At 39.5% G+C, this 14,954-nt stretch overlaps 1 protein-coding gene across 7 annotated transcripts in view; it reads left to right on the forward strand.

Moving 5' to 3' along the window:
• The first annotated feature begins 364 nt into the window (after positions 1–364).
• Positions 365–14,954, forward strand: part of SKAP2 (src kinase associated phosphoprotein 2) — a 121,978-nt gene continuing 107,388 nt past the window's right edge. For 2 of the 7 annotated variants that reach the window (XM_074862213.1, XM_074862204.1), the window contains exons 1-4: positions 365–534; positions 11,385–11,490; positions 12,301–12,324; positions 13,844–13,869. In XM_074862213.1, the coding sequence (XP_074718314.1) occupies positions 486–534; positions 11,385–11,490; positions 12,301–12,324; positions 13,844–13,869 (205 nt within the window). In that variant the 5' untranslated portion in view covers positions 365–485. Of the gene's footprint in view, positions 535–11,384; positions 11,491–12,214; positions 12,325–13,843; positions 13,870–14,954 lie in introns of all 7 variants that reach the window. The other 5 variants (XR_012628114.1, XM_074862222.1, XM_074862249.1 and 2 more) reach the window with 5 other exon arrangements.

Below are 14,954 nucleotides of genomic sequence, written 5' to 3' on the forward strand. Positions count from 1 at the left end.
AATCAATGGACCAATCAGAGAGCAACTTCCGGGTATTCTTATCCAATAGACAACTTCTCCTGGGCTTCAGGGCGGAGGCGAGCAGAGGACTAACCCTGAGCACCATGTTCGATTCTGGCAAGAGGGGCGGGCCTGCACGATGCCCTCACGCAAAATGGCTGCTGGCAGCGGTCACGTGGGAGGCAGTCCCTCGTGGCGGGGGAGTTGCTGGGGGGGGGGGGGGAGACACCCAGCAGCGAGTATAAACATGGGGAGGGGGATGAGGCGCATGCGCGACGCCGGAGGGCGGGGGGAGAGGGGGGACGGGGAAAAGCGTCACGAAGCCCCGCCCCCGCGGCGCGAAGCTCCGCCCCCGCGGCTGGCGGCCCTGCCGCTGCGGCCGGGGGGCGGGGCCTCCGCTTCCTCCCTGGCGGGGCCGGGACGAGCAGCCGGGCTCCGCCCGCGGGGTGTCCCCGGCCGCCCGGCTGCCCCCCGCCGCCCGCAGCATGCACGGCGCGCTCGCCCTCCCCGAGGAGATCTGCAGCCTCCTGGCAGGTACGGCCGGCCACCGGCAGGGAGGGAGAGAGGGAGGCAGGGAGGGAAGGAAGGGGGGAGGGCTTCCCGGGGGGCGGGCGGTGAGCAGGGCGGAGGGGAGGCCGAGGGGGGCGGGCCGGCGGGGGGTGTGACGGGCCGGGGTAGCCGGCGCGGCCGGACCGTGTGGGGGGACCGGCTCCTTGAGCCGCAGCGCTGGCGGAGCGCTCCTCGGTGGGTGCTGGACGCTCGCTTCCGCGCCGTGGGTTCGGGGGTTCTCTCCTCCCCGCCAGTTCCTCTTCTCCGGTCACTTCCTCCCCCTGTCGCCCGTGGCGGCCGCGCTCCGGCGCGGTGCTGTGTTCCCTTCCCCACGGCTGCTCGGCGCACCCGAAAGGAGGAAGGAGAGAGGTCTGGCTCCCGGCCTGGCCGTCGTGCTGCGGCTGGGTGCTCGCAGCCCCCCCGCCTCGGGGAAGGGGTGAGGTGTGGGACCTCTCCCCGTGGGTGTGGAAGCCCTCGGCTGACACGCGTGTGTGGACGGAAGCCGAGGCCAGGAGGCCCCGTGGCCCTTTCCTGAGCGCTGAGCTAACCGCTGAGCCATCAGGAGAAAGTTTCTCCCCTCCAAGGTGTGTCAGTGGTCGGGCAGGTCCTGTCGGGAGTTAAACACCTTGTCGGGTGCTGTGCTGGCGCCAGCTGGGCCGCTTCCCCGAATTAACTGAAAAAATTAAAAACCTTCCCTGCTAAACAGTTGAGGCTAATGTGGAAGTGAATTAAGATGTTACTGAAGTGCTGGCATATTGTCCTATCAGTTAAGTACGTCTAACTGTGACTGTCCACGCTCTCACGGATACGTTGGAGCATGGGAGTGGGATGATTTCTCACCATGAAAAGTTGGTAGCAGCAGTGTTAGTAGAGACTTAAAAATACTGGTGATATTTTTATGCTGAAGATTTCTATTTCATTTTTTTAACACTTATTTTTTGCTGTCCATTCAAACAAACTGTGTATTTCCAGTTTGGAATTTCTTTTACCTTTATGAAAAACTCAGAACGCTTTGCTGTCCTGAAACAATTTCTGTTTCAGTGGGAGTACCTTGCTTTTGAGAACTTCAGTTTCTGCCACAGGAGCTTGTGTGGCTCTGATTATGCCATTCAAATTACCCATGCTTTTCAGAATCTTCCCTCTGAAATGAAGTACTCAATTACATGACTGGGCACCTGCTATAACGTAGCATGGCTCTTCACCTTTGGAGACTGTTCTTTTTTTAAACATTTTGAAATACGTTGCTCTTACCAGTCAGTCTTCTGGTCTTTAAAGCACTTCTGCCAACTGTCTTAAGTGTTTTCCTAACTACTATTTGTAACTACCTTATTTGCAGATCATACCATCTGTAGTAACACCTGCACAAAAGGCCACAAGAAAAAAGGAAAGCTTCTGATGATTTCTTCTATGGCATAGATTCTTAATCATTAAAAAATTAGCCTCAGAGAGCCTTTTGGTAGTTTCTGTGGTATTACTGTATTCTGGACCTTGTGATCCTCTGAAGTGTCTCTGTGTGTGTTTTGGAGCTGTTTTCACTGGGTGAAGCTGATCTTGAAACTCTTCAATGTTTTAAGTGCTTTTAGGATTTTTTTGGGGGTAGGGTGTGATGTAGATGTGATCATTCCAGACTGATTTGGTTTTTGTCATGGTGCCTCATTTACACAACTTGTCTTTCTCCCCATCTTTATCCAGTCTCCCATGGCAAGAGTGATACAAAGGTTTGTATTTTGAAGTGAAACTGAGAACACCTATTTTCCCTCAAGGAAATACATTCTTTCAGAGTCCCTATGATCAACGGCCTAAATTATATACAAGTTTCTAGTGTTTGTACAGTGTGTACAGCTTCAGCTTTTTTGGAAGAAAACAAGATGGTTTATTTAGTGCTGTCTATAGAACTGAAATTAAGAGGAGAATGGAGTGGTTTACCAATGATCTTTAAATCTTTGGTTTATTATTATGGTAATGTAATTGCTACATAATACATCTCTACAACTGTAATGGTAATATTTTCAACTTAATTTGTATTCACATGCAATTTTATTTTGGGACTTAATGCAAAATGAGCTTGACACTTGTTAATTTTATGACAGTGTAATTATGGAGTAAGCAGAAATCTAGCAGGGTGAAGATGGGGTGAGGAACAACTAAGAGTTTGTAACTTTTACTCCTTACCTGCAGAATTATCAAAGGGAAACAAATATAAGGACAATTATGGTTATACAATGTAAAAATTCAATAACCCAATTCCTTTTTAAAAAAAATACGGCATTACTTTTTACAGTTTGTATATGTTATGTTAACCTCTCCTTCCTTTTTTTTTTTTTTTTTAATGTTACCAGTCAGGTGCATGAAAGTTAGAAACTAGAGTAGTTCAGACTGTATAAGCAGTTCTTTCACTGGTATGTTTAGGTTCTCGTAATCTTTAATTATGTAGTCTCCTGCTTCTTTTTGCTCAAACTATTCATGTAGTGAAGATGAATGGTAATGGAGGAAGGAAGGGAGCTCTGTAATATCTTTACTATTCATTAAGCAATCCTTACACAATACAAAGACTGCAGTGAGTAGATAGTTATTAATTTCTTCATGCTCTTCTTCGAGGGTGCTTCTTAATGTATTATTTTAATGGCTCGCAAGTATTGATTCAGCACCTCTTTGAGATGAGGGAATATTGTTTTCCCGTTGGTAAAATTAGTGTAATAAACAAGATGTGATCTGGGGTCGCAAAAAACAATCAATGGTGGAACAGAATTAGAATTCAAATTCACTTGCCTCCATGCTGTGCTGGTTCCTCCAGAAAATAATGTGAGTTGGATGTCTATATTCAGTGGCCATTATGAGTGCCAGGCACTTCTTCATATTAGGTTCTGTTGAGAACATGCAGTTAATGACTAGCGACAAGCACCTTTTTTTAGCCTGATATTCACATAGCAGTGAGGCAGTGACAGATACAAAAATCTCATAAATATTGTGCTCTTCCTCCTGTCCTTGATCTTTTTGTCTGCTATTTCCAACTTCTGCAACAAGTGGAGAAGTGATCATATGGATTTCCTTATCCCTGCTTAGCCTTGATTGATTGTTGGAGTACTGTCCACCCACTATGCTGAACAAGTAGGGCTCCTACTGGAAAACATACTAAGTGCTCCTGTAGTTAAACATGGCGATAATAGGAATAAACACACCAGGGGATGAATTAAAGTTGCACAGGAAACTTTCTGACTTGTGAGTGCTTTACTTTGAACCTAAACAATATTATATCTTTAACGCAAAAACAAATTCTGTCACACATGCTGGCAGGGTCATTATAGTTGCATGTCAGTGGTGCTGAAATATTCCAGGCAGAAGCACAGCTTGAGCTCAGGGCTAACTGTATTAGCTGGAAACAGGAGGAAGCTGTTTCTATAAAGTTGAAGGGGAAAGGTCAGTGCGGCAATGGGCTTACTGCAGAGGGTTGTTGGGATTTCACAATCCCATCCCCTCTTCTCTGACTTGTTCGAGTCGTGGGAGGGAAACACTGGAGACAGAAACAGGGTCCTCTGGTCATGAGTTGAACTTCTGGTGGGAGGAGAAAGTAATTTTCTTGCTCTCTCACTTCCCTTGTTACACCTGGGAGGTGTGTAGTAGAGTATATGGCTTATTCATTCCCTACCTGTGTCTCTGCACCTTCTAGATTATGCTTGAGATTTTGGAATTTAGTGAAGGAAGCCTAGTCCCACTGTGTCTTTTCTTCTTTTGAAAAGGTATCCTCTGTCGTGTTTATATGTTCAGGATTTTTTTGTGGGTGTTTGGGAAAGTGGGATGTTACTTATTTGGGTTTTTTTCCCCTTGCTGTCAAATTATTATTAGTTATGTAGATTGTTGGATGCCTGCTCATTTTTATTTTTCCTTACTTTTTGATGCATGCTTTTAAGTTTTGGCTTCTTCCCCAAAGGCGTATTATTTCTCCTATAATGTAAATCAGACTGGTTGCTTCAGTCATCTTGATTGGAAAAAAAATAAATTGAGTTTTTCTAGTAATGGAGGTTTAGTTGGAGTTAAGATCTCTTTATTTTTTAAAAGTTTTTGATGCTGTCATGATCGTTAGATGTATGTATCATTTATATAATTTCCCACTTATCTTCATGACACCTGTGAGTATAGTAATGGTCCTATTCCTTTTTTAATTTATTTTTCCTTTAACACGTTGCAGTATTTCTGGTTTGAATCTTCTGTATCCATATTTTAAAATTCACGAAGATTTTTGCTATGAAAATGGAATAAAACTCTTTCTCTAGTTCATATGGAGCCTTATATGCAGTCCCAATATCCATTTTCCTTGTTCTGCTCAACAAAACCCCCAAACTAAACAGAAACCAATATTCTTGCCCTAGAGACTGTTTCCAGCCAGATATTAATTTTGTTTAAATGCTCAGTCATATTGTCCAAATTGCCTTTTTTCAATGTAATTCCTCTAATTTTTTCTTCAAATTAATATTGTTTACCCACTTGCATCCTGGAAATAGCATGCAGAACAGGGCAAGGCAAGCAAACTCTGAGACAGTGGATCCAGTGCATGAGTTTGATTTTGCTTGCATTTTAATTTTGGGCACTACAGTAGTTATATTTACCCCTGATGCCCTTTTTTGACCTCCTTGTCAGCTGTTGCTTGACTTGCTCCTTACATTCCAGTCATAGGAAAAGCCACATAGGTAGAGTATAGCTCCTCTTTGTTGGCTGGTTCAATTTTAAGAGGATGTTGTTGTTTAAAACTTTACTCTTTGTTTTAAAGTATTATTTTCACATTTCCAAGGCTTTAACGAATGCTAGTTCTTGCTGAAGAATCCATCTTTACAAGATAAACCAAGGTGATTATTGTAGACATCTTCTAAGTAGACATGTATTTACTGCTTTGGTAATATATATGTATTTCAGTAGTAATGGAATAAGAATAGAAACAGTGAGGTGAAAAAATGCACAGAGGCATTCCTGGTAAGAAATAACCTCCAGTGATTTGAAACAGTTCAATTGTCTTTGCCATAAATTTGAGAATAAGTGTCATATATGGGTGATAAAAATGGCATAGGCTATTTTTTATATACTCATTATTCACTTAGTTTGTCTCTTTCAATTAACGTGGAGTCTATCTTTCTCATCTGACTGGGTTTACGTTTCTTTCATAATCATATGTCAACAAACCACAATAGATGCAGCATGATGTGGCATACAGTGTAAATCTTTAGGTTAATCCTTAACATTTTTTATTATAGTTCATTTGGAATCACTTTGTAACTTGATCATGATTTGCACTGGTATGGGTTGTTTTTTTATGATATGCTTAATATGTTACAACTTGATCTTTCCTCACCTCTTCAATGTAAAGAGAGGATGTTCAACTATTTGGCCAATGAGATTAGATATAATTTGAGATTAGATACCCTCGATTATAAAATGGTGTTTCTTTGACTTCTTAAAGGAGTTTTATCTGTTTACTTCTTTTGAGGAGTCTTAGCAGTTTGAGTGCACTTCTACTTTCTAAATGACTAACAAAACTGTTGAGTGTCAGCGTTTGTGGTTGTACTCACTTTGTATGTAGCAACATGGCAAGATAGCCTTGCTTTTGGGGGTTTAGGGTACAGCAGTTTCTAAAGGCTATCCTTTCCAGGACTTTGTGCTAAAAGGAATGCTTACCTACTTGTTTAGGTTGGATCAGTGTGATATTTTTAGACATCTTAGTGTGTCAGTCACTTTTATTTTACATCATGTGTTCTGTTTCTGTGTAAGTGTGTGTGTATATATATATTTTTTTCAAAGACAGTTTAGCAAACTCTGGAAAGAGACTTTTAAATATAGTTGGGAAGGAAGGGGGAGAGCAGGAGGAAAATCCTCATATTTTTTGATTCAAGAGGACAGGCAGTCACAGATATTGCTTGGTAATTTGTATTCAGACCTGTTCCCTATTAATGAATTGCATGAAAACTTTGAAATCAAATTAATTGCTTTCTAATGCCAGCCCATGTAAAGCTGAAAGATATGTGGCATTCTGTTTAAGGTTGGTCACTTTTGGACAGTGTGTGTGCACAAATGTGCCTAGCTTGCAGCTACCTTCCAAAATAGTCTGGCCTGCCTTCCCAAATTCTCTGGCTTGCAGCTAGCTTCTGGCTCTCAGTCCTTGAGATGGAGGAGAGAGATGGGAGAAGGCTGGTGGGTGGAGGTATTGTTCTGCTGACCTGCCATTCCCTTCTTGTGTGACTGGCAGCACATCTGCCAGGTGATCCCATGCAAGCGTCCCTTGTCATATGACAGACGTGTGTCCAGCCCCGAAACAGGAGCCTGCATTCTCTGACACTGGTCACTGACAGGGAACTGTGTGCATGCCCTGCTATGTGAGTGGACACACACCTATTTCATTGCCAGTTTATAATTGTTCTCTGTCATTTGAATGTCATGAACTCATCAGGTAATAAAGAAGTGACAAACTGTTTGATAATGTGATGGACAATAGTTTGGTTATCTACAGAAGGAGGGGGAGAAAGGAAGACCCAGGGCACAGTCTGAGTGCTTCTATGAGAGTCTGTTTGGCCCACCCTGACACAAAAGTGAGGTAGTTCTGTCCTAAATACATTTGTTTATTAAGTGTGACTTATGATCACGATATTAAACCCTGTAAACAGCAGAGTGCTATGATTTGTTATAATTAGCACTCTTTAATGCAGCACTTGCTTTGGGCTAAAAATTTACAACGTTCTTAAAAAAGCCCATCTGCGTAGTTTCAGCCTTCATTAAAGAAAATAGCCCCAAAGACTTAAAATAATGAAAACTTGGTGTTGTCTGTTTATAATGTTGAAGTAAGGAGAGCCACAAAATATTTTAACAGCGAAAAGCAAAATAAATCTTAGCTTTTTTCCTTGTAAAAGGAATGTAGATGAAAATAACATTAAAATGGCCTTTTAGATTTTCACTGTTGTATGAACTGGCAATTAAGCTTTGAACTGTATGAGCTGGTTGAAGTGGACAGAGCTAGACTGTAGCATGACTTCCCTTTTCTGTCAGTTTGTAACCTGTATTGACAGAGCAATTTGTGAGTGAATCATCAATCTGATCTTTCAGTTCGGCAGCTATTGTTTATTTCTGGAGGCAAATAATTTCTCTGGCGTATGGTTCAGACAAAGTTAAAATCACGAGCTTTAAGAAACAGAGCAACAAATATGGGCATTCAAGCTATCAGGCAGTCTAAAAAAGTTAAGACATGTTGAATATGTTTCCAAAGTTTATTTCTCTTTGAAATTTTAGTGTTTTCAGTGGAAACAGCTGAGTTTCTGCAGCGTGTGGTACTAAATAGCTGCTCAATTTGTTAGGAACAAACAATTTATGGAAATGGATAATTTGTTTGGTTTGTTGTGTGGTAACTGATTAATAAAAGTGCTTTTAAATCAGGAGTCTGATCAAAGGGGTTTTCTTTTTGGAGTTTATCTTTTATTCCTTTTTGAATTCCACAGTGGACCAACTGCTACTGAAGTATAAAAGAAACACGTCTACACTGAAGTGCTTGTGACTAGTAGTTTACACTTTCCTTTTCTGTGTAGCATTAAACTAGTAGAGATCAAGTTTTTCCTGGAGAAGGAAGAGCACATAAGTGACTAGAATAGTGGTGAGAAGTGGGTAAAATTTGCTGCTTCTGTTTCAGGTTCACTGTATGAGACTTGAATCTGTCACACTGAAGCCCTGAGCTCTGTTCTCATTCCAAGGTAACTTCACTTTGTGGAATGTCAGAGAAATTGCATGAACATCCCCTTATGTTAAGCCAGTGATGAAGTTTTCTCTGACAGCAGGGACTGCTCCTTCCATGCGCTTCTATGGTGTGGAAGTACAGGTAGTGAAGAGATGATCATAACTTAGATAACTTTCTTGCTTATTGTACAGAGGAGCTTAGGATAAGTTACTCATCTCATGTGCATCTGCCACATCCTGAATGGCTACACAACGCTAGATCAGAGAACATGGCTTGAGCAAGACATATAACATTCTGTGTAATGGTGAGTAGATAGGAAAGATCTATGATACAGTGAAGCATACTTTTCAAGTAAACTTTTAGCATCCTGTTGAAGGTCATGTGTACATCAGGTCTGTCTTCATATTTTGGGGTTGTGATGAATCAAGCTATATGGTTTGTCTGGACATACGGAAGTAACAGTGTTCCATGGTGAGTACAGTGCACTCTGATTGTGGATACCTAAGCTTGGTGGAATTGTTTTATAATCTCATGGGAGAGGGAAGCCATCCCAGGGATGTCTTCTCTGTAACCACTGCTGTTTAGAAACAACAAACTTGTCAGGATCTTGTGCATGCTTGCTCTCTGCCTCCCTCTTTTCCCCCTCTTCTCCAACTCATTATCTACTTATACTGAGAATAAATGGAGCATCTATTTCTGCTCTGTTCCTCCACAGTTGAAAATTCTGCATTATTTCTGCTTTGATGTCCAAGCTTTTCCAGAAAATAACAGATTCTGTCAACAATGTAGTTATTCCTCAATTTTTTCTATCAACAGTGCATTTTAAGCCAGAAGTGGTAATTCTGGTTTATGATAATCAAGTTGGTTTCTCTTCCACACTTACTTCTTAATTGTGTTATCTTAACATTTTTATTTGAAAAAAGCTTTGACAGTCAGTCAAAACCTGAGATTGCAGAGTTCTCATCTGACTTTTGAGCTTTTCCGAGAAGTAAAGAAGCCCACTGAGTTTAAATGAAGACTTCTGAAGCAAAGTGCTGTGATTAATGTGTCCAAAGATTACTGTGCAAGCACTGCTCCTTGTTTATAAACATGATTTAATTCCTCAAAACTTTCACATATTGCTGCCTAAGTAGAACTTCGAAGCAGCTATCTAATTTCTGAAATAAATATGTAAAAGTATGAAGGAACAAATATTTAATCAGCCTGTCCCCCTCAGAGTGAAAGGTTGGTCTGTACTGGAAAATCCTGTTGGGTTTCACTGAGAGAAAAAACTGTTGATGGTTTTGTTTTTTGCTCTCAGTAGTAAAAGTACCAGGCTTTTTGACCTAAGTTTTCTGGTTGGTCAGTGTGTTTGGATTGTGTGGGTCCTCATTTGCCTGCTTGATTGGAAATTCCAGTCATTGGAATTTATGAAGACGTATACATTTTCTATGGGTTAGGACAAAATGTTCCTAGGGATGCATGGTGTATGGCATAGAGGCTGTTGGGGGTGTGTCTGGAGGATTCATTAATACACATGTTAAGTGCCTTTCCTTCTGTCCTTTTAAAGAAGGAATGCTACAGAACTGAGTCTGGGTCCCCCTGCTTCAGGACTGCTTTGGAAAATGTAATGGGGAAACTTCTCTGTCTAATGGGGAGGGGGAACAATATCATTCTTCAGAACTCTAAAATACTTTTAAAAAACCAAAGATTTTTACCACACTTTGTGAAGACAGCAATCTAAACATCTAGATAATAATCTGGTAAATTATTTATAAAGAACAACATCTTTGTAATAGCTATGCTACTGTTCTCAAAGAGTAACTTTTGACTTATTTGTTTTCTTGCAGCCTGTAATATAAAGTGGGATATGTTTCTGTTGAACTTCTGTTTTATAAAGAAAAAAGCAGGCAATTAAGGTTTTCAGTTAGGAATTCTGTAGTAAATATTAATTTAATGTTGCTTTAAAATGTAAACTTTTGTTTGCAAATATTTGAGTACTTAATTGGCTCTTTTGTATTCATGAAAATGGAATGTCTCATCTGATTTGAAAAGTTACAGGATTAAAATAGTACTATCCATATCTATTTGCATCTACACAGATTGAGCCAAAGTATATCTATATATATATGTGTGTGTGTGTGTGTATGGGGGGTGGGAAGGCACTGTGTGGGTGTGTTTGTTACTTATGTATGCTTTCCCTTATTCAATGAACAGTTACTTCCATACAGCTGAGAAATTTAAGTTTACAAGCAGTATTTTTTGGTCATCTTTCTACTTTTCAGGATAATCGTATGTTGATTGGTAAAGATAAGAAACTTTTACAGTTAGTTTTTGCAATTGTTTTTGTTAATCAAGAAAACATAATATTGGAGGAGTTACACTTTCAGAAATTCTCAGTCACTGCATTGTTTTTATCCTATGGAATGGATTTTTACTATATTACAAAGAACCATGGTAACTTCTATGGAATACTTTGATTCTACATGACTATATAAACATATCTCCTATATAAGAATTAAAAATTACAGTGTACGTTAGAGCCTCAGTTTGTGATTTTTATAAGTGCAGGTATATTTAACTTCAAGTACACACTTGAGCTTGACTCTTTTGATACGGTTACTGTGCCTACCTAATTGTTTGCAGGATTAAGGGTTTGGATATGAACTTTTAGTCAAGTAGGGAGTTCAGAGGCAATGTGAGAACAATGGAAAATACTGTAACCAGTAAATGACCTATATTAGTAGCTGGGTAGGCGTTACTCCTGAAATAATGAAGTACTCAACCATTTTTGTAACTTGAACTTCTGAAATAACATGGCAGTAATACAAGCCTAAAGGCTGTTTCCATGTTTTAGCTTTATCCCTTACTTTAGGTGATGGAAAGTAGTTGTTATAGTACTGCAATTTCTTAGGACTTACGTGGCATAATTAAGTGAGCAAGAATCGAATGTCACCATAGGATTTGCTGTGCTAAGCATAAGTAGATCAAAGAACAAATGTATCCCATTTAGAACACAAAATGTCCGTTAACTACACTGTATATAGGCTTGAAAATAATTTTCTTAGTTTTCTCACAGTAATATCAGGACAAACCCATTACAGCAGTATTTATCTTTTTTTGAAGTGTATTTTTTTTCTTCTTTATTTAGATGTTGACACATTTATTTCCCAAACACTGAAAGGAGAAAATCTATCCAAGAAAGCAAAAGAAAAAAGGGAAGTTCTTCTTAAGAAGTTAAAAGATGTTAAAACAAGGTAAGTGAGCTTTATGGCTTTAATATGTTATAAAGTCACTTAATGATAACTTAAAGTTTTCACAATCTTTTATTAACAATATTAACAATTAAAAATCTGTTTAGGTCCTGATTTTGTCAAATAATCTGTATGGGTTCAAGTCTTTATATCTTTCTTGAAGCTTCTACAATTTAGTAAAAAAATGGGAACATAAGGGTTTGTCCCATTTGAATTACTGTAATATTCTGAACCCCCAACTGCAAGCTGGTTAGGTAGAGCTTGCCTTCACCTCTGCTTTGGTAAGATTCATTAAAATATGGGAAATATAATCTATTGAGAATATGAATGAGCTTCCTGTCACCATACTCAGCTGGTATAAAACAGCATAATTCAATGCTGACTTTGCTTTACTATATATTCTGTCATTTAGCTCTGTCTGTAATAGAAAATTGAAATGTAACTGGAAACTGTTTATAGATCATAAGTTTGTTTCAGCAGTGTTAAAATAGTGAAGTACCATGACAGTAAGCAGAGAGCTGTGATTTGTTTTTTTTTTAATATTGGGTATGATTTGAGATCTGTTCTATTGTGCTTTAATTTCAGTCAAACAATTCAGCTAAAGAGATTTGGCTGTAGTTTTATTTGCACTACAAAATTTTCTTTACATAATCTCTTTTCTTACAACTCTAATCAACTAGGATATAATCTAGTACTTGCTGTTCTTTTCCCACTGTTGTTTCCAAAGTGTTTTTCTACTGATCATTCCTGTGTGATGTCTTCTAACCTCTCCTTTGATGACATGCTCCTGCCTGTGTGGCAACTTGTTTACAGTTTCAAAGACAGCACAATCATCTGGTGAGAGCATCATTCTTTGTATCACACTAACTCCAGGAAGACATGAGATGTGTCCCAAAAATCTTGTGATTGAAGGTTTGTGTGCCTTTAAGCCTTTGATTCAGGCTGTAAATGCTTAGGGAACTACTTTTCCATTTATTTTATTTTATTTTTTTAATAAGGAATTGGGGTTTTCTTTCTCTCTCTCTCTTTTTTTTTTTTTTTTTGGTGTGCTTTCCCTTCTGGGTTATTGAGCTAACTGGGACTGTACAGATGACTTGCATCTACAGCACTACTGACTTTTTTCTTCGGTCTTAAGAGTCAACTATGTTTTTTTGGATGATAAAATATCAAAAGATAGAACCTGCAGTTATGAGCACAGCTGACACCAAATCCTTTGCTATTCATTTACATGACCCTATGATTTCACGTCTTATTTTAATTTCTAATTCCTTCCTCATCTCCTGTAATGTTATTCACTGTTAACAGCATTTTGCTTTTCATGCAGGCTGCAAAATATATGCACATTGTAGTCAGCTTTGATTTTCACATCCCACATATTGGGCTGTGCCTAACTATTACTGCTACTTGCTATGCAGGATTTCTTAGATCTGGCCTTTTATCTCTGTTTGCATTTCTGTTTCTTATCCCTAGACCCTTCCTTTCTCCTGCTCGTTACTTGTAAGCATCTCCTTACTGACTAACCTGATACATGCACTATGGCTTATTGTCTATAAAGATGGTCTTGTAAGCTGCATTTTATTTGCCAGTTATTTCTGGTGAAATCCATTTCTTTTCACATGAACTCTAGTCCATGCGTGCTTCTTGAGATGCCATTTTACATAACTCTGTCCTGATTATTTATCTTTATACTGTATCCTGTATTTATCAAACTGTATCCTATGATTATTTGTGTTTCTGAAATACCAAGATTTAGCTCTGAAGAAACAGTATTTTTTCCCCCTTACATGACAGAATTAATTTTTTTTTACACATTAAATAAGTTGAGATCTTATTTGATTTTTTTTTTAAAATTAGGCATGCGTGAACTTTTAAATTCTGGTTAATTATTAATACTTTTTCACTTGTATTTCATAAATTACTGCAACTAAACTCACTGTTTGTAGATTTTTTCCTGCTGACCTACCATGTTATTTTAAAAGTATGCTTAGTGTCTTTTACTTGTGCACAAAACTTTTTGAAATATATTAACATTTAGAAGGTATACTAAAATTAAAGATGCTTTTGTATGTTTAAGATACTTGAGTAGATGTACATTCCTAGAAGAGGCTGCTCTAACAGAGAAGACTGTTCAAGTCTTCTTTGAAGTGACTGGGGATTCTCTCAACTGCAAAGGCCAAAGAAAAACTGAGTAAATATTTTAGCCAAAAATAAAGACTTTAAAATTAATAATGAAAACTTGCAGCGCTCAGTTTCAACAAAAAACTTGTTGAGAACTAGTAGTTGTTCTATGCTATGTTCTAGTATGGTGGATTTGCAAGTGTGCATGGCTTTATATTGTTTCTTCTTCTTTCTGCAGTTATCCTCAAGAATTCCAGGATAAAGGTAAATCTCGTGCCTTTCCCCCACCCCCCCCCTCCCTCCCTCCCTCCCTCCCGTGGTGTATTTTTGCCCGCTGACGGACTCTGGGCCGATGAGCTGATGCCGGGGCAGCGGCGCTGGGCTGTGCCCGGGTTGCCTCCCGAGGCCGAGGGGGCTGGCTCCCCCTGCTGAGCAACGCAGGGAAAAGCTTCCCAGTCGCAAAGCTCTCGCTACCCCATCGCTCAAAGCTAGGTCCCGTTTCCTTCATGAAACACATCTGAGGGCGCTTACTGACGAAAAGATTGCTTTAGAAATGTAGCTCAGAATTTAATATAAATGGAGCTTGTTATGTCTGGCTTAACAATAGTGTAGCATTGCGAAAGACCATGTGATGCAGGTTTGTGTTTTTTTTGTTTTTTGTCAGAGGAAGTGTATGCAAAGCAGCCTGCTTAGGAGATAAAGTTTTAATAGGGATAACTTATTTCAGACTTTTTTTCTTAACATTGCAAAAGTCTTCAATTCCATAGTGATGTTTCTTTAACCTTTTAATAGGATCATCTAGTGGCAATATGATATTGGCTTTCGATCCACACTGAATGAATGTTTTCATACTGCAGCGGGAGCTCAGACCTTTAGTTGGAGAGGAGATGATTTAGTGTGCAAGTAATGAAAATTGAAGTGTGGGTTATCTATTGTCTTCTAGTGGAGTTAAAACAAAGCTGCAGAGTTCAGTTTAGAGAAGACTGAGGAGTTTGTTGCTCCAGTGTTCTGTTCTGTAACTAAACCTGGAAGGGCTCTTATTTCCATGATGCTAATTCTTGGGGTCATGACCTATAGCCTGTGGATGCTGGTATGAGGGTCACAGTGCGAGGTCAAAAAAGCCTATGCAATGCCTCACTTTTTGCAGTGGTTGAAGAACTGTCTGTTTTTGGACAAGGAGGTACAAATGTGTAGGCTACAGCGTGCCTCTTGACAAAGTGAAAATATGTAAGTTGTATTAGGCAAGTAATGTTATAACAAGGCACAACAAGTTCATACATTTCTTATCCCTGTTTAAATCAAGTTATATAGCCATAACAGTTCAACTGAAAGAGAAAATACAACTTGAA

This window comes from Strix uralensis, chromosome 1, assembly GCF_047716275.1.
Source record: "Strix uralensis isolate ZFMK-TIS-50842 chromosome 1, bStrUra1, whole genome shotgun sequence".
Taxonomy (NCBI): Eukaryota; Metazoa; Chordata; class Aves; order Strigiformes; family Strigidae; genus Strix; species Strix uralensis.